At 45.3% G+C, this 25675-nt stretch overlaps 1 protein-coding gene across 1 annotated transcript; it reads right to left on the bottom strand.

The window, feature by feature from the left end:
- Positions 1–6364: 6364 nt before the first annotated feature.
- Positions 6365–25138, bottom strand: LOC308169405 (uncharacterized protein). The gene is made up of 12 exons (XM_080544088.1): positions 24978–25138; positions 24559–24648; positions 24099–24329; positions 23734–23866; positions 22219–22245; positions 20685–21215; positions 10299–11062; positions 9980–10069; positions 9518–9751; positions 9147–9285; positions 8345–8371; positions 6365–7231 (listed from the first exon to the last, which is right to left on the bottom strand). The coding sequence occupies exons 1-12, from the start codon at positions 24978–24980 to the stop codon at positions 6696–6698; spliced, it is 2805 nt and encodes a 934-aa protein (XP_080400214.1). The 5' UTR covers positions 24981–25138; the 3' UTR covers positions 6365–6695.
- Positions 25139–25675: the final 537 nt, after the last annotated feature.

Here is a 25675-nt window from a genome sequence, read left to right as displayed (position 1 = left end):
ATCTAGGAAGCAGGACACGATGGTTGCTGTTTACAAAGACATCCAAGGATATAAACCACCCATAGTGTGGTAACAAACACATAAGAGAGGTGTTTCTTTGTAAAAGGAACTTTGTATTAGAATTCATTGATAGAGGACATATTGGGTTTGTGTACTAAGCAAAGCAAGAGAGGTCAATTTGAAAGTTTTGCACAACATGTATCTTAAGAATGCAAAAATTGCTGATGTTGATAAGAATTGCAATCTTTTTTGCAATATTGAGCCACTGTGAGTAATTTTGTCCCCTTTCTTTATGAATGTAATTACATTTCTAATATCTTGGACATCCTTGTTGTACATTTCTCTGTGAACTCTGAATAACCACTTGTATGCAGATGATACTGTGATTTATTGCATGGCCCCTACACTTAATGAGGCTCTGGTACACTTGAAATTGGCATTTGATACTGTTCAGTCTCAGTTGCATGAGCTCTGTGTGTCTACATGACTCAGATCCGTGGAGCTCGGTATAGTCTGAGGTCCCAAGACACTTGTTTGTTTGTTGTACCCAAAGCTCGAACCGAATTCAGGGAAAAAAGCATTCATGGTTGCTGCCCCCTCTACTTGGAATGCCTTGCAAAGGGTCTTAAAACTGAAGGAGTTGATAACTCTTGTTGAGTTCAAGAAGATTGTCTGGTCTGTCTGGTCAGGAGTCTGGTCTGTCTGGTCAGGAGTCAATTGAAACCTGTCAACCCCCCTTCTTCTCTCTCCCTCTCTTGTTTGCTCCTTACCTCCCCGCTCCCATTTCCCCTTTTCCTTATGAATTTTTGTTTATGTATTGCTGTAGGATGTTGTATGTTCTATGTGCTATCCTGTCTGTAACTTTGTTTAATTTCTGCCACTGTTTTGGCCAGGTCTCCCTTGCAAAAGAGATTCTGAATCTCAATGGGACTTTTTTTTTTTAACTACTTCACCTAATATATTCCACTGAACTGGAATTAATGTAAACATTATGATTTGATGGGCACATTTTAGGAATTGACATCTCGGTTGGACTCACTCAAACTGCATAGCAACAAATAAAAGTGTGACTTATGAATTATTTTGATACTTAAGGTATAATCTGTCACATTTTTGTTTTTGTTAATTTTATTTTTGGATGTGGTGGTTACTGTGTTGTAATATAGCCTGATTTGTAAATCGTGTAAAGAAAAAGCTTTTATTCTGAATGACGGTAGTCGGTAGGCCTACCTTTACTTGGACGAGCCTGTGTGATCCCGACAGCTCACGATGCAAACAGCAGCCCTGAACAAACGCTAGTAGTACAACACTACTATTCAGTGTTTCTAAATTGCTCGTTTATAAACTTCTGCAACACCGACATGAAGTGTCGCGCTGTCTCTCATTACCCAAAGACAAAACGCACCAACATCATCTATAGAACACAGACCTCATCTATAGAACAGACCTCATCTATAGAACAGACATCATCTATAGAACACAGACATCATCTATAGAACACAGACCTCATCTATAGAACAGACATCATCTATAGAACACAGACATCATCTATAGAACACAGACATCATCTATAGAACACAGACATCATCTATAGAACAGACATCATCTATAGAACAGAAATCATCTATAGAACACAGACATCATCTATAGAACACAGACCTCATCTATAGAACAGACATCATCTATAGAACACAGACATCATTTATAGAACACAGACATCATCTATAGAACAGACATCATCTATAGAACAGACATCATCTATAGAACAGACATCATCTATAGAACAGACATCATCTATAGAACACAGACATCATCTATAGAACAGACATCATCTATAGAACACAGACCTCATCTATAGAACACAGACATCATCTATAGAACAGACATCATCTATAGAACACAGACATCATCTATAGAACACAGACATCATCTATAGAACACAGATCTCATCTATAGAACACAGACAGCATCTATAGAACAGACATCATCTATAGAACACAGACATCATCTATAGAACACAGACATTATCTATAGAACACAGACATCATCTATAGAACACAGACATCATCTATAGAACACAGACATCATCTATAGAACACAGACATCATCTATGAATGAATGAATGAATGAATGAATGGTCTTTATTGTCATTGATATAGTACAGGTACCAAACAACGACATTTGGGAGGGGGGGGGCTCCCCTGGTGCTAGGAAAAAAAAAGAGAAAAAAAAGAAGGGAAAGGAGCTGGTTTACATAAATAAAGGCTATGTACACTATCCACTATACTATACTATACAAATAAAACACTGTGCTGTACTCTATGCTATGCTATACCTATTCTAACATTTCCTATTCTCTGAACCTTATGTACCCTAGGGTTGTCATATTGCACATAGTGTTATTGCACATACATTTAAAGTGTCGCAGTTTGCAGGCTTGAAATGTACACATTTGTTATAGAACACAGGTCTCATCTGTAGAACACAGTACACATGATCTATGGAACAGGCCCTAGTGTGTTGGTACAAGGTTTTGACATGGGTGTTGTGTCTGTGCCCCAGCAATTCTGCAGTTGGATGTTTTGGCTTGGAATTTCCCAGATGTAATTCCTGTTTATCCGGTCACACTCACTCAGGCTCGTGGGTTGGGTGACGTTATCGACCTGTCAGGTACGGTGTTCGCTACAGGGTTGTCTGACACTGTTTCCGCCCCTGTGTCTTCTCTCTGTGTCCTGCCAAGGAGGCTGACAAACCTACACTTAAGGGTGATGGTCCAGCTAGCTTGTATTGGGTCACACTACAAGAGGGCCTATGAAAGTTTTAATGGATCAGCTTATCTCATTGTTGATGTATGTGTGTGGGTGTGCTATGTTGATATCTAATAGCACGGTGAGCTGCCTAAACGACTGCCGCCCGGTGGCACTCACACCAATCATCATGAAGTGCTTCGAGAAACTAGTCCGGGCCCACATACTCACACGCCTCCCGCCCAACCTGGATCCATACCAGTTCGCCTACAGAGCCCACAGGTCCACAGAGGACGCCATCGCAACGACTCTCCACGCCACTCTATCCCACCTGGAGAGGGGAAACAGCTACGCGAGACTGCTCTTTGTGGACTTCAGCTCCGCCTTCAACACCATCGTTCCAGACAGGCTAGTGACCAAACTACTAGACCTGGGTCTACCACACTCTATATGTGCATGGATCAAGGACCTCCTGACCGACCGCCCCCAGAGGGTGCGGGTGGGCCCCCACACCTCCACAGCCCTCAGACTCAGCACTGGGTCCCCCCAGGGCTGCGTGCTAAGCCCCATCCTCTACAACCTCTACACCTACGACTTCACCCCCGTCCACCCCAGCAACTCCATCATAAAGTTTGCAGACGACACCACCGTGGTGGGATGCATCTCGGGGGGGGACGAGGCGGCGTACAGGGATGAGGTAGAGCAACTGAGCAAGCTGTGCAAGGTTAACAACCTGCTGCTGAACAAGTCAAAGACCCAGGAAATCATCGTAGACTTCAGGAGGAAAAAGTCCGAGATCCAGCCCCTGCTCATCGACGGAGAGAGCGTGGAGAGAGTCTCAACCCTCCGATTCCTGGGGATGCACATGCGGGATAACCTGACCTGGAAGGACAACACAAAAGACACCATCAAGAAGGCACAACAGCGGCTATACATCCTGAGACTCCTCAGGAAGGAACACAGCAAGCAGGAGATACTGGTGACCTTCTACCGCGGCGCAGTGGAGAGCATCCTCACCTACGGCATCTGCAACTGGTTCTCCAGCTGCACTACCGCGGAGAGAAATGCGCTACAGAGAGTCGTGAGAACAGCACAGAAGATCACCGGCGCCCCCCTCCCCTCTCTGGAAGAGCTGTACAACACACGCTGTCTCAGGAAGGCCTCCAAGATCTCCAGGGACCCAACCCACCCTGGGTACGAACACTTTACCCGGCTGCCCTCGAAAAGGCGGTTCAGGACCTTGGCCGCAAGGACAAACAGACTGAAGAACAGCTTCTACCACAGGGCCGTCCAGGCCCTGAACACAGCAAAGACCTAGGTTCTGGGCCCTGGACAGTCTGGACGGATTGATGGCAGCTGCTGGACTGAAAAAATCAGGTGTAGTGCTGAGGCACAAATATGTACATTTCAAGCCTGCAAACTGCGACACTTTAAATAAATGTGCAATAACACTATTGTGCAATATGACAACCCTAGTCGTCTATCTGTACAGTATAGTACAGTGGATAGTGTACATAGCCTTTATTTATGTAAACCAGCTCCTTCCCTTCTTGTGTTTTTTTTTCTTTCCTAACACCAGGGGAGCCACCCCTCCTAAATTTCGTTGTTTGGTACCTGTACTGTAGGAATGACAATAAAGACCATTCATTCATTCATTCATTAATTCATTAATTCATTCATAATAGGGGGGGGGGGGGGCTTATTAATATCGCCAGCCCAGGCTTGCTCTTATGAGTGGGGGTGTTATGTGCCACTCCTGCTGTACTGTGTCTCTTTTGTGTCTCCTCCTCTCACTCATTCAAGGCAGGTGTCTGTCCAACCACTGGCCTGTCAACTCGTCCATCGTCATTTGCGCACCTGAGCCGGACCGTTCGTCCCCCTATTTAAAAGTCATCCTGTCCTCTGTTCGGAATTCACCTTTTGTGTTGTGTTTGATGTTCTTTTGAAAGCCCTGTGGCAAAGCGATGCGTTTAATTTTGTTAAGATTTGGCTGATATTTAAAGTCATAGTCGGTATAGGGTTTTCGTTGTCTTTACTACACACAGGCCCAGAGGGGATAGGTAAGATGCCCATGGGTCTACATACCATCACATAGAGACATTCTTGTTATATACACTAGGTTAGAAATGGATGCCAACCCTTTCCTATGTATTTTAGATATGGTGTGGTTCAGTAGCTAGGCCTAGGGCTTTCTGTTGTTTATTATTTTGGCACCGTTCAGGGTCCCCTTGGTTTCCTTGTGGCGTTCTTTTTGTTAATTAATAAATTATTTCATTTCAGTTCCGGCTTTGCAGCATTTTTGTTTGTTACCGCACCCACACCCCTTAGCATCGCTGCAATGTGTTAGGCCCTGGTTCCCTAGACCGAAGGCTCGTAACAAGGACCAACGGTAAACTAAGTAAGAATGTTTATTCCTTGTCAACACAGTACTGAGCATCATCATCTGACCTCTCTCATGCCTGTATTCATATATGTAGCAATAGAGCCCAAAGCACAGGCCAAAGAGGAGGGGGGGCATTTACTGTCATGTATCAATTAATGCATTACATGTTTAAACAGCACATACCTGCATACTGCTGCATCCTCCTCAGCTCTGTGGACACAGAAGAGACCACTGTAGTCAGGTGACCACATCTATGGACATGAGCTTACCTGTCTAATCAGTTCATACAACTGTAAATAAAATGTTATCTGTGTTATCTGTTATACTTTTGTTACCGCTCAACTGGCAGCTTCTTCTCAATGCAGTTTCTTGAAGGTCACGTAGGCAGAACTTCACCCTCCCTGTCCCATATATAGAAATTGCATATTCTCCATCTACTGCCTTCATTATAGAAAGTATACTGACTTTCAGAATGGATCTCAGCCCTGTCTTTTTTCACTACCCATTGATGCCCAGTAGGGGGCAACATATATACAGAATGTACATTTTACAGAGGTTTTCATAGCTCTTTTTCTGGTGCTCTAACTTCTTCAGTGTGACTGTTGAAACAGTAACTAGTCTTCAACACAAACACAGGTACGCAGGTCACAATGATGCAACTCTCTACATCGCCCCCTCCCTATCTCTCTCTCTCTCTCTCTCCCTCTCTTCTTATTATTCTTGCCCTCCCTTGATCTAACCCTGTCATGGACTTTCACAGCCAGCTGTGTTAAAACAAGGTTACTTGATGTTTCAACCTATTCCAAAGTTAAACACAGTAGAATCAGTAGAGTACAGTAGAGTACAGTCCACCAGAGTGTTATCCTCTCTTTGGGTTCTACTTTCAATACATATGGAAATATGGTGTGTGTGTGTGTGTGTGTGTGTGTGTGTGTGTGTGTGTGTGTGTCTGTGTGTGTATGTACTGTATGTCTGTGTGTGCGTATGTGTGTGTATGTCTGTGTGTCTGCGTGTGTGTATGTGTGTGTGTGTGTGTGTGTGTGTGTGTATGTATGTGTGTACGTGTGTATGCTTGCACACAAGCAATGTAATGCTTTGAGTACATATAAAGCTACCTACCTCCTATTGTGTGTCTGTGTTTTATCTACAAGTGTGATGACAGGAGTATTTGTTTTCTATGAGCATCATCTACGGTATGTTACCTTTCATCAACAAAGAGTTTCAGCAAACCACGTCAGCAATAACAGCTTTATTCAACCAAATTTACATTTACAACTCTTATGCTGTATTCAATGATAAGAAACATGATAAGAACAACAATGATAAGAAACAAAAAATCAACTACATTTCATTCAATGAGAGGGAATCAGCTATCAGACATTTGTATTGAAGCATCTCATTTCATCTTTTTAGTTTTGTGTGAAATACATAACCATCACAATATGTTCTATACTGTGAATCACTTAAACAAGGTTTCTCTCCATCCTGTCAAAAAAAGTAAAAGTTAAAATGTTGAAGAATGAAAAATTTAAATCCCCCAAAAATGAAATCTTTTCTCAGTCTGTTTAACTGACAGGAATGATGACCAGTGGGACTGAGTTCTTACCACCATCATTAAAATGAGGGCTGAAGAATGGAAAGAGTTTCTCAGTGAAGGTGATGCCAGTAAAGGAGTAGATAGGAGACCTGTTGTCCACATCATAGAAGGAGACCTCACCCCCCTCATAATCTACAAACACCCCCACCTTCTGGGGCTTCTGACTGAGAGAGAGGAGGACAGGAAGGTCAGCTAGAGCCTTGTACTCCCCATCCCACAGCCTCACAGTCCAGTAACCTTTGTTAGGGCTAACTGTAATCTTCCTCTTCCTGTTGATGGACTCTCTGCCTACACCTAAAACCCAGCTAGTCTTGTCCTTCACCTGCACCTCATAGTAGAATCTCCCTGAGGAGAAGCCCTCCTTCCCCAAGACAGAGATAACAGCATCAAATCTCTTTGGGTTGTCAGGGAGATTCTGTCGCTTGTGTCCCAGGCTCACTTGTTTCCCATCTTTAGACAGGATGAGCCAATGATTCGCTGTATCAGGGTCCAGAGTAACGTCCACTGTGGAGGACATATAATAATAATAATAATAATAATAATAATAATAATAATACATTTTATTTATGGGTGCCTTTCAAGGCTCTCAAGGACACCTTACAAGACAGTTTAAAACCACATATCAAAACATTAAAATCAACAAAGCAAAATGAGATAAAAACAGCAAAATCTGATATAACAACAAACAAAATACAGGAGATCAAACCAAGTAAGCCATTGTGAAAAGGTGTGTTTTAAGACTGGATTTGAAAGTGGTGAGAGTGTAAAAATTGCATATGTTAGGTGGCAGAGAGTTCCAGAGGCAGGGAGCAGAACGGCCGAAGGCTCTAGATCCCATAGTAGTCAGGCGGGCAGAAGGTATGACAAGTTGGTTGGCAGAGGAGAATCTGAGACTACGGGAGGGAGTGTGAGTAAGAAGGAGTTCAGAGAGGTATGATGGTGATAGGTTATGGAGAGCCTTAAAGGTGAGAAGGAGAATCTTAAAATGAATACGGAATTTGATGGGGAGCCAATGAAGTTGTTGGAGAACTGGAGTGATATGGTGAATGGAGGGAGTTCTAGTAATGATGCGTGCAGCTGAGTTCTGGACCAGTTGGAGTTTATGGAGACATTTGTGTGGGAGACCAAAGAGGATTTACAATAGCATTACAATAGTCTAAATGGGAAGTGACCAGGGCATGGACAAGAATGGCTATATACATATACATGTATATAGTTTATACTGGGTCTTTACCATGCTGTTACATCAATACTGTCTAGTGTCATGACCCCAGATCTGGGTAGATTGGTCTGCATTGACTAAACACTACATAACTGACTACACACCCCATAGCCCCAGAGGGCAGTGTTGGTCAGACAGACTGTCAGGTGTACTTCCTGCCTGAAGGATACACAAGAGAGGAGCGTGGCCCGTGCTCTCTCTCTACCATTGCTCGACCAACACTCTCTTTGATGGTATCTCTAATTTGTCCTGACAGAAATGTGGGACACAAGTCCCTTCAATATTGAAGGAGTCAATATTGTCCTTCTACTGTCTTAAGAGAGGAGTTAAAGGAGGAGGAGGGGTCATTTACTGTCATACATCATCAATGCATTACATGTTTAAACAGCACATACCTGCGTACTGCTGCATCCTCCTCAGCTCTGTGGACACAGAAGAGACCACTGTAGTCAGGTGACCACATATACTGTATATAGGCATAAGCTTAAATCTTTTCAGTAAATGTATATAACGTATTCCACCTCACATATTAGTGTGTATGTTCATACTTTGTATCTACAGTGTATAGTTATCTTCAGAGTACCGGTAGTTATATGTCCTGAATAGAAACTTGTTCGGGTCTTTGACAGAAAATGAATATTATCGATACGAGGTCCACAGTGATAGTAAGAAGGTATGTCATTCAGTTGTGCTTATCCAGCACAGTCTCTAAGTAGAACATGCATGCAGCAAGTATAGTAGTAGGCCAGTTGGCCCCCATAGCATGCAGAACCCCCCGCCCCCCCCCCCCCTCACAAAAAAAAACAAAACGTTGTTAGCAACTTTGGTATTAACTTTAAGTGGTTATGGTAAGGGCCAGGCATTCACTTGGTAAGGGTATGTCAGGGGAAGGTATTAGCACATTTTAACATTAGCAACAAGAATTAGCTTTGGGTGGAACGTTTGGGTTGCAAGTCTTGGTTATGCCCTCACCGACCCCAAACCTGCCACCTAGCAAAGCATTGTTCTTTTTCATGCTCACTGACTGTTGCCATGGCCTGATGTATGCATGCACACACTTAGCCGGTAACGAATACCTATCAGTGACTGGCATATAATAAGTCTTAACAACATCAAGCAGCCTCTTGGACAAACTACTGAATATCAGATATAAGCTACTTTCCACATTGATGTAAGAAGGTCCTTATCAGTCCTTACCAACACAAACGTCAGACACCCTCTTGGTTTCACTCTGAAGTTTCTCCACCAGCTGAGACAGGAACACTCTCACAGTCCTTAGAGAGAGATCACTGTGAACTCTGATCTCAGACCAGTCCTTGGATGGGAGACTCTCACTCTGCAACAGAAGAGAAGAGAGAGAATCACTGTGAACTCTGATCTCAGACCAGTATTGGACACGAAACAGTAGGAGACATTAGGCATTGAGAGTGATAAATAAATAAATACACACTGTACAATATACATATCATACACAACTGCAATGCAATGCAGGAAGAATAAATAAAAACAAATGATTCTAATAAAAGAGCAGCACTACTCATGTAGCGATGAGAGAGAAGGACACTGACCTGTAGGAGGAGGAGGAGGTGGTCCTCATTGTGTGAGAGCTGCTCCAGCTCAATGCTTCTCCTCTGTAGCTCAGTGACTTCCTCCTCCAGCTCTTTAATGAGCCCCTCAGCCCGCCTCTTTGCTGCTTTCTGCTGCTCCTCAATCTCAATGAGCTCAGCCAGGCTTCCCTCAAACAAGAGCTTCAGATCACGGATGAACTGCAAACTGAACTTTCTCTCTCTGTCTGATTCTCTCTGAGGAAAAATGTATGTGCACGTCAACATGACCACATGATATAGCCATGTCGATCACAATTGAATACAAACTGTACATGTGTGTAAACCATGAGAACCACAGCTTCCAGTAATGAAGACCTCTCTGAATCCATGAACACATCTAGACCTCTTAGGAGCCCTGGACCTGTCGGGTGGGGGAACTTCTACATTAGAACACATCATAGGTGAGAGGTCAGGAGGACTCACCGTGCTGAGCTCTACTGAGTGTTTGACCTCCTTCACCTTCTCCAGACGGTCCTGGATCATCTGCTGCATCTCAGACGTCATTTTCTGAAGCTGAGACAGGAAAACTAATAAACAAGACAATAACAACCCCATACCCACCATCTTCTCAATCTCTCACTCCCTCACACACACACTCACGCATGCACACACACACCATTTTTTCCCCACTCGTTCTCCCTCTCTCACTCTCTCTCACACACACACATATGCACATGCACGTGCACACAGACACGCACACGCACACACACACACACACACACACACACACACACATACCCACCATCTTCTCTCCCCACTCTCCCGGTGGTTTGTATGGTCTTTTACACGCTGCCTCTGGGTCTGTCAGTGAACATGTGCCACTCTGGTCAGGCTCCAGGTGGGTCTGTCGATACAGGAAGAACACCAGACCAGCCAGACAGAACCCTAGGAACACCAACCTGCTCCCTGAAGAATTGCTACCAGGCCTAGCTGGGGCTGGGGCTGAAGCAGGGTCAGGGTCAGGGGCTGGGGCAGGGGAAGGGCCAGGGGCTGGGGATGAAGCAGGGGCAGGGTCAGGGGCTGGGGCAGGGGCTGGGGATGAAGCAGGGACATGGGCTGGGGCAGGGGCTGGGGATGAAGCAGGGGCAGGGTCAGGGGCTGGGGCAGGGGAAGGGCCAGGGGCTGGGGATGAGGATAGGGCTGGGGCAGGTGCTGGGGCTGGAGCTGAACCAGGGACATGGGCTGGGGGTGGGGCAGGGACAGGGCCTGGGGCTGGGGCTGCTCGGGCTCTGCGTCTTGCTGTTTCTTTACAGTTATCAACAGCTTCTCTCATCACTGTGTTGACACAGAGCTCAGGTCTGCTATTATATGTACTCTGACAGAGGGGACACTGGCACAGGTCTCTACTATCCCAGTGTGTGTTGATGCAGGTCTTACAGAAGTTGTGTCCACATGGGATGGAGACTGGCTCAGTGAACATGTGCAAACAGATGGAGCACTGGAACACCTCTTCAGACTGGAGACTGCTGGGGACAGACATATCTAGGAAGCAGGACACGATGGTTGCTGTTTACAAAGACATCCAAGGATATAAACCACCCATAGTGTGGTAACAAACACATAAGAGAGGTGTTTCTTTGTAAAAGGAACTTTGTATTAGAATTCATTGATAGAGGACATTGGGTTTGTGTACTAAGCAAAGCAAGAGAGGTCAATTTGAACGTTTTGCACAACAATCTATCTTACGAATGCTAAAATTGCAGATGTTGATAAGAATTGCAATCTTTTTTGCAATATTGAGCCACTTTGTCCCCTTTGTTTATGAATGTAATTCATAAACATGTATTTTCATGTCATCTCTCTGTACTCTGAACGTAACTTTACCTATGTAAATGTTATGATTTGATGGGCACATTTTACATACAGAAATGTAAGTTTGGGAAGCAGATTTAAAGCCTTCACTTTGGAATTGACATCTCTGTTGGACTCACTCAAACTGCATAGCAACAAAAAAAAGTGTGTAGGACTACTGTGAATTATTGTTATACTTAAGGTAAAAATCTGTCACATTTTTGATTTTGTTCATTTTATTTTTGGATGTGGTGGTTACTGTGTTGTAATATAGCCTGATTTGTAAATCGTGTAAAGAAAAAGCTTTTATTCTGAATGACGGTAGACCTACCTTTACTTGGACGAGCCTGTGTGATCCCGACAGCTCACGATGCAAACAGCCCAGCCCTGAACAAACACTAGCACTACAACACTATGCACTAGCAGTACAACACTATGCACTAGCACTACAACACTATGCACTAGCACTACAACACTACTATTCAGTGTTTCTAAATTGCTCGTTTATAAACGTCTGCAACACCTACAGTGTCGCGCTGTCTCTCATTACTCAAAGTCAAAACGCAGTTTGGTTTTCGTTGCTTAGATCATTACCGCGCAGGGAAGAAACACAAACGACTGTAGTAAAATAGTAAACTCTTTCGATTGACTTGGCAGTTGACAGGACAGGACAATACACTCAGTTAAGCAGTGTTGAGTGACTTTCTGAAGATGCCTCTTATGGAGGACCAAGTCTGTCAAAATTAACAATAATACCTCTGGGCAAAACACTTTCATTTCAGCAAAGTGACGTGAAAGGGGGCGTTCACACTTGACGTCTTTTATTTTTTTAAAGCGCCGCCTTGAACGCCTTTTCCCTTTTTATGGAGTTAATTATGTGCCACAATTATTTCAAGAAAAAAAATATTTTGCGCAAAAGAAAATACATTTTGCGCAAAGGAAAATCGATTTTGAACAAAGGAAAATCGATTTTGTACTCAATAAAAGTTTTTTATTTGCATGTCTGCTAAAGTCGATAATGCACGCAGCAAAGCTGATCGTCAACATTTGCTTGACCGGCAACATTTGATTCGCGGCAGTTTTTTCCCTTTTCCCATAGGGTTGCATGTAAAAAGGCGCTGAAGGCCTCGCTTTTTTCTAAAAAAAAGAAGTCACGTGTGAACGCCCCCAAAGGTTGTAGGTAAGGCAAGGCAAGTTTATTTATATAGCACATTTCATACAACAGGGGCAATTCAAAGTGCTTTACATATAGCATAAACAATTTAAAATACTACAGAAAAAGAAGGATAGTAATACAAAATAAATATATATATATAAAGAATAGATACATATAGATACTGCATGTGTTCAACCGCTATCCTGGCTGATACGGTGTGTGAGATTGCAGTGTAAAATGACACGTTTGATCCGCTATCCTGGCACAGACATCATCTATAGAACATAGACATACATCATCTATAGAACACAGACATCATCTATAGAACAGACATCATCTATAGAACACAGACATCATCTATAAAACAGATATCATCTATAGAACACAGAAGGATTCTTAATAGGACTAGATGTTAAAATCCCTAAATATTCAGCACAACAATTGACTGAGTGGAGTTGGAGATGTCCTCTTAGGTGGAGTGGAATTTGGCAATGATCACGTGGTGCCACCAGTACGACACATCTTCAGTTGTGGTCCCCGACCTCATTGGGTGTTTCGGCCATTTATCACAAGACACCCTCTGCCGAGGTTGGCCCACCACAGGCTGATCAGGCCTGGGTGTGTGTCGCATGGTGGCACCACGTGGTCATTTGGGAGCCCATGTTGGGTCCCTACGTTTCAGCCACAGCCAGTGACTGCTCCGTTCTGCTGCAGTGGACAGTTCTTTAATTGCCTTCCGTTGGGCCTGTCCTCTGATCCCTATTGCCCTCAGGAGCCTTGTGGTGGAGCTGGCTACAAAGCCTCTGCAGCCCACCTCCACTGGCCACACCTTCACGTTCCAGCCCCGCCCCTCTGCTTCGACTGCTAAGTTGGCATACCGCAGCCTCTTCCATTCGAATGCCTCATCGATGGCCTCCTCCCATGGGACCGTCAGTTCTACGATGAAGACACGCCGGCAGGACTTGGACCAGAGGACTAGGTCTGGGCGCAGGTTGGTCGCTGCAATTTCGGGTGGGAAGGTGAGCCTCTGGCTGAGGTCTACCCGCATTTCCCAATCCCGGGCTGCGTTCAGTGGGCCTGAGTCTGGAGGTGATGGCTTGGTCCGCTGTTTGTCCCCTTCCCGGATGAAGATTGTCCGTGGAAAGGTAATCTGGGCATTTAGAGGCATGGCGTTGGTGGTTACCCTCTTGTGCTCAAGTTCGGCAGCCAAGCACTTTAGCACTTGGTTGTGGCGCCAGGTGTATCTTCCTTGAGTTAGACTGGTCTTGCAACCCACCAAGATATGTTTGAGGGTTGCTGGGGCTGCACACTGGAGACAGGCTGGGTCCTCTCCATACCAGAGATGTAGGTTGGTAGGAGAGGGCAGGACATCATATGTGGCTCTGATGATGAAACTTATTAAACTCCATGCTCCACAGCTCGTTCCACGTGATTTTCCTCCTCTCCACGCTCTCCCACTTCATCCAGCGGCCTTGCTGGGCTTGGGAGACTGCCTTGGCGCACCTGGCTGCTTCCTCCTGGTGGCGCACCTCCTCAACCACCATCTTCCGCCGTTCGGTTGGAGTAGCCTTTTGCCATGTGGGTGTTGTTGTTTCCAAACCAAGGCCCCCTCTGCCATGTTGGACATGCCCCACTATATCCCGGTGTCTGAGGGCAGTCTTTGCCACCGCAACTGCTGCAGATGGCATCCATTTCCTCCCCGTTGCTAGGATCGGAGCAGCACCTCTGACGAATGGATCCCGGGATTCTGTGAGTGTCATTACCAGCCTTGATTTGGCACATTTGTACTCCTCCACCAGGCTTGAGATTGGTAGGGAGAGGGCTCCGTTGCCATACAGGCCTATGCTGCTAAGGCCTCTCGGCAGTCCAAGCCACTTCCTCACTTGTGCATTCACCAGTCTCTCCAGCCGGTTGGTTTGGGATAGTGTGACCTCGTAGATGGAAATTGGCCACATGAGACAGGGCAGCAGCCCAAACTGAAAGCACCACAGCTTCAGCTTCCCAGGGAGAGCAGTGTTGTTGATCTGCTTGAGGCCACTGATTGTATCCTGCCTGAGTTGTTCCACCTGCTTCGAGTCTTTGAGTTCTGCGCTATACCAGCGGCCAAGGCTTTTGATAGGCTTCTCCAGAACTGTTGGTATTGGCTCGTTGTCGACGTGGAACCTCTCATTGGCGAGCTTGCCTTTGACAATGGAGATACTGCGGGACTTGCTGGGTTAAATCTCCATTCGTGCCCATTTGATGTTTCCCTGGAGTTTATCCAGCAGGCGTTTGGTGCATGTGTTTGTTGTTGTTATTGTCGTCATGTCATCCATGTACGCCCTGATTGGAGGAAGAAGCAGCCCGCTCTTCAACCGTTCCCCTCCAACAACCCATCGGGATGCTCGAATAATGAGCTCCATTGCCATGGTAAACGCCAGTGGAGAGATGGTGCAGCCCGCCATTATGCCATTATGCAGTTGTACTGGCTTGTGCTGTAACACAGAACTGGAGGTCCTGGAAGTAGGCTTTGACCAGCCTTGTGATGCCCTCTGGGACTTGGAAGAAGTTGAACGCTGTCCACAAAATCTCATGAGGCACTGACCCGAAGGCATTGGCAAGATCTAAGAAAACCACATGCAGGTCTTTCTTCTCCTTCTTGGCCGTTTGTACCTGGTGCCAGATGACATTTGTGTGTTCCAGGCATCCTGAGAATCCACTTATCCCTGCCTTCTGCACTGAGGTGTTCTTCTGCAAGAATACTGAGAGCCTCTGGGCCACAACACTGAAGAAAATCTTTCCTTCCACATTCAGTAGACTGATCTGGCGGAACTGGTCGATGGTTGAGGAATTCTTCTCTTTGGGAATCAGGATCCCTCCTGCCCTTCGCTATGCCTTTGGTATGATTCCCTTTTCCCATGCCACTTTCATTAGCTTCCAGAGGTATTTCAAGACGCCTGGACTGTTCTTATATAGCCTGTATGGAACGCCGTTGGGCCCAGGGGCTGAGGCTGTTTTTGCCCGTTTTACTGTGCTCTCAACTTCGCTCCATGTAGGGGGCCTTGTTTCCATCTGGTGCTCAGGTGGTTGGGTTGGTGGCATGTCATCCGGAATGCTGGCTGGCACATGCCTCTGGTTGTCGGAGTAGGTCTTCCTCAGGTGCTCCTCTAGGTCCCTTATGGGTACTTTGAGGGTCCCCGTTTTCTCCTTGACAAAGAGGTCTTTGACGAACTTGTAGGGATCTCTGTAGAAGGCAGTCCTCGTTCGCTCTTTCTTCTTGTGTTGCTTTTCAAGCATTCTGCTCTTCGCAGTGTTGCAAGACGCTGCTTGATGTCGGCCTGTAGTGCCTCAAGTCCTTTCCTTTCCACTTCTGTGGCCTTCTTCCACTGTTTTCTCAGGCACCTTCTTTCTTTCACAAGTCTTTCAATCTCTTGTTGTCTCCTGGACTTGAGATGGGCTGATGGTTCCTTCTGTGTCCCATGGTTCTTACTTTTCACCCCAAATCTCTCTGCTCCATAGCTGTAAATGATCTCTCCAATCTTGTCCAGCTTTCTTTCCACTCCCCCTTTCAGACCTTCTAGAAGATGGACAAGGTCTGTGTCTGTGTTTTCCCACTCCTTTTTCTGGCAGGCTTTAGGCCACAAGATTTGAGGCTTTCGTCCATTCATCTTCCTCTCTACTGCTGTCTGTGGCTGGATAGGCTCTGGACTCATGTCCGTTGATGGATCTGTACTTGGTTGAGCTTCGTCTGGGGTTCTGATACCCTGTGGACTGTGGTGAATATCCTGCCACTGGGCTTCACTCGACTGATTTGCCCTACCTCTGAGGAAGTAGTGGTCAATGCGAGGCACCTCGCTAAGCTCTCTTAGGCACTTTTTCCTGCCCTGGTGGATCTTGAGACCCTTCTCTGATGTTATCTTTTTCCAGCCACAGATGCAGCTTTGTAGCTTATGTCCTGCCAGTGTTGTTACTCCGTCAACTACCGTGCTGATCATTTGATTCGTTGTCATTTCCGTTCCAGGGTCTGTTACCGTGTGATCATCATTTATAGAACACAGACATCATCTATAGAACAGACATTATCTATAGAACACAGACATCATCTATAGAACAGACATTATCTATAGAATACAGACATCATTTATAGAACAGACATCATCTATAGAACACAGACCTCATCTATAGAACAGACATCATCTATAGAACACAGACATCATCTATAGAACACAGATCTCATCTGTAGAACACAGTACACATGATCCATGGAACAGGCCCTGCCCGTTCAGCGACCAAAGGAGGTCGGCTTGGTGCAGACGTTGCTGAAGCCAGTGACATTGATGCCTGAAGTGGCTGGCATGAATGACTCTCTGGATCCCAGTTACAACCCATTTATGCTTGATGGAATGTTTTCCCATAAGTGGTGAGGTGGGGGTGAGGTGGGGGACCAGCGGCCCGTTCACATTATAAGGGATACTGGAGCTGCACAGTCTTTTGTTCTGTCCAGTGTGTTAGGTTTATCTGATGACTCATTCAGTGGGTCCAGTGTGTTGGTACAAGGTTTTGACATGGGTGTTGTGTCTGTGCCCCAGCAATTCTGCAGTTGGATGTTTTGGCTTGGAATTTCCCAGATGTAATTCCTGTTTATCCGGTCACACTCACTCAGGCTCGTGGGTTGGGTGACGTTATCGACCTGTCAGGTACGGTGTTCGCTACAGGGTTGTCTGACACTGTTTCCGCCCCTGTGTCTTCTCTCTGTGTCCTGCCAAGGAGGCTGACAAACCTACACTTCAGGGTGATGGTCCAGCTAGCTTGTATTGAGTCACACTACAAGAGGGTCTATGAAAGTTTTAAAGGATCAGCTTATCTCATTGTTGATGTATGGGTATGCTATGTTGATATCTAATAGGGGGGGGGGGGGGGGGGGGCTTATTAATATCGCCAGCCCAGGCTTGCTCTTATGAGTGGGGGGGGGGGGGTTTGTTAGGATTTGGCTGATATTTAAAGTCATAGTCGGTATAGGGGTTTTGTTGTCTTTACTACACACAGGCCCAGAGGGGATAGGTAAGAGGCCCATGGGTCTACATACCATCACATAGAGACATTCTTGTTATATACACTAGGTTAGGAATGGATGCCAACCCTTTCCTATGTATTTTAGATCTGGTGTGGTTGGGTAGCTAGGGCTTTCTGTTGTTTATTATTTTGGCACCGTTCAGGGTCCCCTTGGTTTCCTTGTGGCGTTCTTTTTGTTAATTAATAAATTATTTCATTTCAGTTCCGGCTTTGCAGCATTTTTGTTTGTTATCGCACCCACACCCCGCAGCATCGCTGCAATGTGCCAGGCCCTGGTTCCCTAGACCGAAGGCTCGTAACAATGACCAACAGTAAACTAACTAAGAATGTTTATTCCTTGTCAACACAGTACTGAGCATCATCATCTGACCTCTCTCATGCCTGTATTCATATGTAGCACCAGAGCCCAAAGCACAGGCCAAAGAGGAGGGGGGGGCATTTACTGTCATATATCATTAATGCATCACATGTTTAAACAGCACACACCTGCATACTGCTGCAACCTCCTCAGCTCTGTGGAGAACAGAAGAGACCACTGTAGTCAGGTGACCACATCTATGGACATGAGCTTACACCAGTCTTTTTTTAATACTTTTTTTTATACTTTATTGTGTAATTTTTTCTTTTTTTTTTCCTCCATAGAATCACACGACATTTATACAAAGTTTAGAAATTCTGACACTCATTTCCCCCCCCCCCACCATTCCCCCCCCCCCCCCACCCAGTCCGATAACACAAACACAACCCAAACACAAAAAAAACAAAAAACAAGCATGACAAGATCAAGGAGTAATTTTCTTTTTTTTAAATAAATAAATAAAATTTTAAAAAAACAACAACAGAAAAAACAACAAGCATGACAAGAACAAGACCCCGATCAAAGGGTAAATAACACACATGCTCTGCCACAGCTAAACAAAAACGAAACAGTAAGATATATAAAGACCAACAAGGGCAAGACGCTACTAAAAGAAGACAACGAAAACAAAAGAAACAAAAATAAAACATGAATTGTGTTAATGTAGTTAAATAAAACATTAAACTTTTTTTTAATATATACTGTATATACAGTATATTAAAGAAAAGTCGGTTTTTCTTTTCTAATTACCTTAGAGTCTGCTTTCGTTGGATATTGATTTGTAAGTTAAGTTCCCTAATATTCACTCCCCCTGATATAGTTTGAGATCTTCCTTTAACGAGTTAATTCCCTCCATGACCCCTTATCACTTGTGTCAACATGCATTCCTTCATACATTCTCCCTTCCAAATCCTTCAAGATCTTTTCCTTTCATGGCTCATCCACCCCTTCACTTATTCATCTATTCATTCATTCTTTCACTCTGATACCATCCGTTGCAAATTCATGGACTCTTCGGTAGTTCATTTCTCACTACATGGAGAGGACAGGGAAAGGGGAGAGAACCCAGGGACCCTGCACCACTTGTACCGTGTCCCTATGTTCTCCCCCCCCCTCCATGCACTGAAAGGGACCCATCTTCTATCAAATACTTCTTCGGTATTGGTGATTTTATAACTAACTTTTTCCATTTTATATACCTCTTCCACTGTTTCCAGCCACTTGTTTACTGTAGGTGATTCCACATTTTTCCACCCTCTTGTAATTTGTTTCAATGCCGTTATTCTCAAAACTGACATGAGGTGTAGTTCTTCCTGTCTAAATTTATTCAGGGATATCCCCCAAAACAAGGGGGCCAAACAAGGCGCCAAACAAGGGGGCAAAACAAGGCGCCTGAAACCACACCACTACTAGTGTGCCCTTGAGTAAGGCACTTAGCCCTCAGTTACTCCAGGGGGAATGTCCCTGTAATTCGTAATTGGAAGTCGCTTTGGATAAAAGCGTCTGCTAAATGGCAAAATTATTATTAAATTAAGTTATGTTGTTCTAGAGCTCCCACTTTCCCGAAGATTTCTTCTATTATATGCATGATATCTGCCCAGTATGTTTTGATTTTTTTCACATGTAAGAAAGATATGGGTGTGATCTGCATTATTTTCTCCACACTCCCTCCAACATCTGGCATCATTCTGTGAGTATTTGGACATGACATTCTGTGAGTATTTGGACATAACCGATGGTGTTCTAAAGTATCTTATGTTAATATTCCATGCATATTCCTGCCAGAAGGGTGATCTTAGATGGCGGAAGGTATCTTTGAAAGTCTTACACCAGTCTAATCAGTTCATACAACTGTAAATAAAATGTTATCTGTGTTATCTGTTATACTTTTGTTACCGCTCAACTGGTAGCTTCTTCTCAATACAGTTTCTTGAAGGTCACAAAGACAGAACTTCACCCTCCCTGTCATATATCGAAATTGCATATTCTCCATCTACTGCCTTCATTATAGAACGTATACTGACTGGCAGAATGGATCTCAGCCCTGTCTTTTTTCACTACCCATTGATGCCCAGTAGGGGGCAACATATATACAGAATGTACATTTTACAGAGGTTTTCATAGCTCTTTTTGTGGTGCTCTAACTTCTTCAGTGTGACTGTTGAAACAGTAACTAGTCTTCAACACAAACATAGGTACGCAGGTCACAATGATGCAACTCTCTACATCACCCCCTCCCTATCTCTCTCTCTCTCCCTCTCTTCTTCTTATTCTTGCCCTCCCTTGATCTAACCCTGTCGTGATGCTTTGAGTACGTATAAAGCTACCTGCCTCCTACAGTATTGTGTGTGTCTGTGTTTTATCTACAAGTGTGATGACAGGAATATTTGTTTTCTATGAGCATCATCTACGGTATGTTACCTTTCATCAACAAAGAGATTCAGTGAACCACTTCAGCAATAACATCTTTATTTTACCAAATCTTATGCTGTATTCAATGATAAGAAACATGATAAGAACAACAATGATAAGAAACAAATCAACTACATTACATTCAATGAGAGGGAATCAGCTATCAGACATTTGTATTGAAGCATCTCATTTAATCTTTTTAGTTTTGTGTGAAATATATAACCATCACAATATGTTCTATACTGTGAATCACTTAAACAAGGTTTCTCTCCGTCCTGTCAAAAAAAGTAAAAGTTGAGGAATGAAACATTTAAATCCCCCAAAAATGAAATCCTATATATTTTCTCAGTCTGTTTAACTGACAGGAATGATGACCAGTGGGACTGAGTTCTTACCACCATCATTAAAATGAGGGCTGAAGAATGGAAAGAGTTTCTCTGTGAAGGTGATGCCAGTAAAGGAGTAGATAGGAGACCTGTTGTCCACATCATAGAAGGAGACCTCACCCCCCTCATAATCTACAAACACCCCCACCTTCTGGGGCTTCTGACTGAGAGAGAGGAGGACACCTGGGCCAGCTAGAGCCTTGTACTCCCCATCCCTCAGCCACACAGTCCAGTAACCATTGTTAGGGCTATATGTATTCTGCCCCTTCCTGTTGATGGACTCTCTGGCCACTCCTAGGTCCCAGCCAGTCTTGTCCTTCACCTGCACCTCATAGTAGAATCTCCCTGAGGAGAAGCCCTCCTTCCCCAAGACAGAGGGAACAGAATCAAATCTCTTTGGGTTGTCAGGGAGATTCTGTCGCTTGTGTCCCGTGCTCACTTGTTTCCCATCTTTAGACAGGATGAGCCAATGATTCGCTGTATCAGGGTCCAGAGTAACGTCCACTGTGGAGGACATATAATAATAATAATAATAATAATAATAATACATTTTATTTATGGGTGCCTTTCAAGGCTCTCAAGGACACCTTACAAGACAGTTTAAAACCACATATCAAAACATTAAAATCAACAAAGCAAAATTAGATAAAAACAGCAAAATCAGATATAACAACAAACAAAATACAGGAGCAGAGGAGCAGGGAGCAGAACGGCTGAAGGCTCTAGATCCCATAATAGTCAGGCGGGCAGAAGGTATGACAAGTTGGTTGGCAGAGGAGAATCTGAGACTACGGGAGGGAGTGTGAGTAAGAAGGAGTTCAGAGAGGTATGATGGTGATAGGTTATGGAGAGCCTGAAAGGTGAGAAGGAGAATCTTAAAATGAATACGGAATTTGATGGGGAGCCAATGAAGTTGTTGGAGAACTGGAGTGATATGGTGAATGGAGGGAGTTCTAGTAATGATGCGTGCAGCTGAGTTCTGGACCAGTTGGAGTTTATGGAGACATTTGTGTGGGAGACCAAAGAGGATGGCATTACAATAGTCTAAATGGGAAGTGACCAGGGCATGGACAAGAATGGCTATATATATATATATATATATATAGTTTATACTGGGTCTTTACCATGCTGTTACATCAATAATGTCTAGTGTCATGACCCCAGATCTGGGTAGATTGGGCTGCATTGACTAAACACTACATAACTGACTACACACCCCATAGCCCCAGAGGGCAGTGTTGGTCAGACAGACTGTCAGGTGTACTTCCTGCCTGAAGGATACACAAGAGAGGAGCGTGGCCCGTGCTCTCTCTCTACCATTGCTCGACCAACACTCTCTTTGATGGTATCTCTAATTTGTCCTGGCAGAAATGTGGGACACAAGTCCCTTCAATATTGAAGGAGTCAATATTGTCCTTCTACTGTCTTAAGAGAGGAGTTAAAGGAGGAGGAGGGGTCATTTACTGTCATACATCATCAATGCATTACATGTTTAAACAGCACATACCTGCGTACTGCTGCATCCTCCTCAGCTCTGTGGACACAGAAGAGACCACTGTAGTCAGGTGACCACATATACTGTATATAGGCACAAGCTTAAATCTTTTCAGTAAATGTATATAACGTATTCCACCTCACATATTAGTGTGTATGTTCATACTTTGTATCTACAGTGTATAGTTATCTTCAGAGTAGTTATATGTCTTGAATAGAAACTTGTTCTGGTCTTTGACAGAAAATGAATATTATTGATACGAGGACCACAGTGATAGTAAGAAGGTATGTCATTCAGTTGTGCTTATCCAGCACAGTCTCTAAGTAAAACATGCATGCAGCAAGTATAGTCGTAGGCCAGTTGGCCCCCATAGCATGCAGAACCCCCCGCCCCCCCCCCCTCACAAAAAAAACACGTTGTTAGCAACTTTGGTATTAACTTTAAGTGGCTATGGTAAGGGTCCGTAGGAAAGCAGCCCTGCCCCCTCCCATCACGCTGGGAGGTACCCCGGTGGCCTCCGTGGAGTCATGCCGCTTTCTAGGCATGACCATCTCCCGGGACCTTAAGTGGGAGCGGAACACCGAGGCCCTCACGAAGAAGGCCCAGAAGAGGATGTTCTTCCTCCGGCAGCTGAGGAAATTCAGGCTGCCGAGGTCCATGATGGTCCAGTTTTACACGGCCATCATAGAGTCCATCCTCACCCACTCCATCATCACCTGGTTCCCTGCTGCAACGACCAAGGACAAGGCCAAGTTGCAGCGGGTGTTACGTTCAGCAGAGAGGGTGATCGGCTGTCCCTTGCCCTCCCTTAACTCCTTGCATGACACCAGGGCTCTGAGGAGGGCAAGAAAGATCATGGCCGACACCTTCCACCCCGGCCACGGCCTCCTCACCCTGCTTCCCTCTGGAAGAAGGTTGCGGCTGCCTAAGGCACTGAAGGCCCGCCACAGGCTCAGCTTCTTCCCCTCAGCCGCCAGGCTGCTAAATGACTCTGGCTTCCCCCTCCCCCCCGCCTCCAAGTCTGCCCAGGACTGAACATGCACTAGACCTTGTATAACTCTGCACTGCACTTTATTTACAGCACTATCCATGCACTGTCTGTCCTGTGTTGTCCTGTTTTTGCCTGTTTTTGCATTTGTATTGTACTTGTTTTGTTCATATATATGTGAAAAAAGCATAAATGCACCTTCTGTAATGCCAAAGCAAATTCCTATATGTGTCAAGCATAATGGCAATAAACGTTATCTGAATCTGAATCTGAAGTCAGGCATTCACTTGGTAAGGGTATGTCAGGGGAAGGTATTAGCAAATGTTAACATTAGCAACAAGAATTAGCATTTGGGTTAGCTTTGGGTGGAACGTTTGGGTTGCAAGTGTTGGTTATGCCCTCACCGACCCCAAACCTGCCACCTAGCAAAGCATTGTTCTTTTTCATGCTCACTGACTGTTGCCATGGCCTGATGTATGCATGCAAACAATTAGCCGGTAACGAATACCTATCAGCGACTGGCATATAATCAGTCTTACCAACATCAAGCAGCTTCTTGGTTTCACTCTGAAGTTTCTCCACCAGCTGAGACAGGAACACTCTCACAGTCCTTAGAGAGAGATCACTGTGAACTCTGATCTCAGACCAGTCCTTGGATGGGAGACTCTCACTCTGCAACAGAAGAGAAGAGAGAGAATCACTGTGAACTCTGATCTCAGACCAGTATTGGACGCGAAACAGTAGGAGACATTAGGCATTGAGAGCGATAAATAAATAAATACACACTGTACAATATACATATCATACACAACTGCAATGCAATGCAGGAAGAATAAATAAAAACAAATGATTCTAATAAAAGAGCAGCACTACTCATGTAGCGACGAGAGAGAAGGACACTGACCTGTAGGAGGAGGAGGTGGTCCTCAGTGTGTGAGAGCTGCTCCAGCTCAATGCTCCTCCTCTGTAGCTCAGTGACTTCCTCCTCCAGCTCTTTAATGAGCCCCTCAGCCCGCCTCTCTGCTGCTTTCTGCTGCTCCTCAATCTCAATGAGCTCAGCCAGGCTTCCCTCAAACAAGAGCTTCAGATCACGGATGGACTGCAAACTGACCTCTCTCTCTCTCTCTGATTCTCTCTGAGGAAAAATGTATGTGCACGTCAACATGACCACATGATATAGCCATGTCTATCACAATTGAATACAAACTGTACATGTGTGTAAACCATGAGAACCACAGCTTCCAGTAATCATGTAATCAACTGACTCCATTAACACATCTAGACCTCTTAGCAACACTAGACCTGTCAGGTGGGGCAACTTCTACATTAGAACACATCATAGGTGAAAGGTCAGGAGGACTCACCGTGCTGAGCTCTACTGAGTGTTTGACCTCCTTCACCTTCTTCAGACGGTCCTGGATCATCTGCTGCATCTCAGCCATCATTTTCTGAAGCTGAGACAGAAAAACTAATAAACAAGACAATAACAACCCCATACCCACCATCTTCTCTCTCTCTCTCTCTCTCCCTCTCTCTCTCACTCTCTCTCTTTCTCCCTCTCTCCCACTCACTCCCTCACAGACACACACACACACACACCATTTTCTCCCCACTCTTTCTCTTTCTCCCTCTCTCTCACTCTTGCACACGCGCACGCACACACACATGCACGTGCAGACAGACACGCACACACACATGCACGTGCAGACAGACACGCACACACACACACAAACACACACACACACACCCACACGCACACACACACACCCATACCCATACCCACCATCTTCTCTCCCCACTCTCCCGGTGGTTTGTATGGTATTTTACACGCTGCCTCTGGGTCTGTCAGTGAACATGTGCCACTCTGGTCAGGCTCCAGGTGGGTCTGTCGATACAGGAAGAACACCAGACCAGCCAGACAGAACCCTAGGAACACCAACCTGCTCCCTGAAGAATTGCATCCAGGCCTAGCTGGGGCTGGGGCTGAAGCAGGGGCAGGGTCAGGGGCTGGGGCAGGGGCTGAAGCAGGGGCAAGGACAGGGGCTGGAGCTGAAGCAGGGACATGGGCTGGGGCTGTGGCAGGGGCAGGGTCAGGGGCTGGGGCAGGGGAAGGGCCAGGGGCTGGGGCAGGGGAAGGGCCAGGGGCTGGGGCAGGGGAAGGGCCAGGGGCTGGGGATGAAGCAGGGGCTGGGGATGAGGATAGGGCTGGGGCAGGTGCTGGGGCTGGAGCTGAACCAGGGACATGGGCTGGGGGTGGGGCAGGGACAGGGCCTGGGGGTGGGGCAGGGACAGGGCCTGGGGCTGGGGCTGCTCGGGCTCTGCGTCTTGCTGTTTCTTTACAGTTATCAACAGCTTCTCTCATCACTGTGTTGACACAGAGCTCAGGTCTGCTATTATACGTACTCTGACAGAGGGGACACTGGCACAGGTCTCTACTATCCCAGTGTGTGTTGATGCAGGTCTTACAGAAGTTGTGTCCAC

Source organism: Nansenia antarctica (genome assembly GCF_963989245.1).
Source record: "Nansenia antarctica genome assembly, chromosome: 13".
In the NCBI taxonomy this organism is placed as follows: Eukaryota; Metazoa; Chordata; class Actinopteri; order Argentiniformes; family Microstomatidae; genus Nansenia; species Nansenia antarctica.
This window is presented reverse-complemented; position numbering and strand designations above follow the sequence as displayed.

What these genes read in the sequence shown, in the direction of transcription:
- LOC308169405 (XM_080544088.1), bottom strand. An exon ending in ACTGGTCATCATTCCTGTCA is followed by an intron (nt 11,063 to 20,684) that starts GTTAAACAGACT and finishes CTTTGTAAACAG; the next exon opens with CAACCATCGTGTCCTGCTTC. An exon ending in ACTCAGTAGAGCTCAGCACG is followed by an intron (nt 9,752 to 9,979) that starts GTGAGTCCTCCT and finishes ATTTTTCCTCAG; the next exon opens with AGAGAATCAGACAGAGAGAG.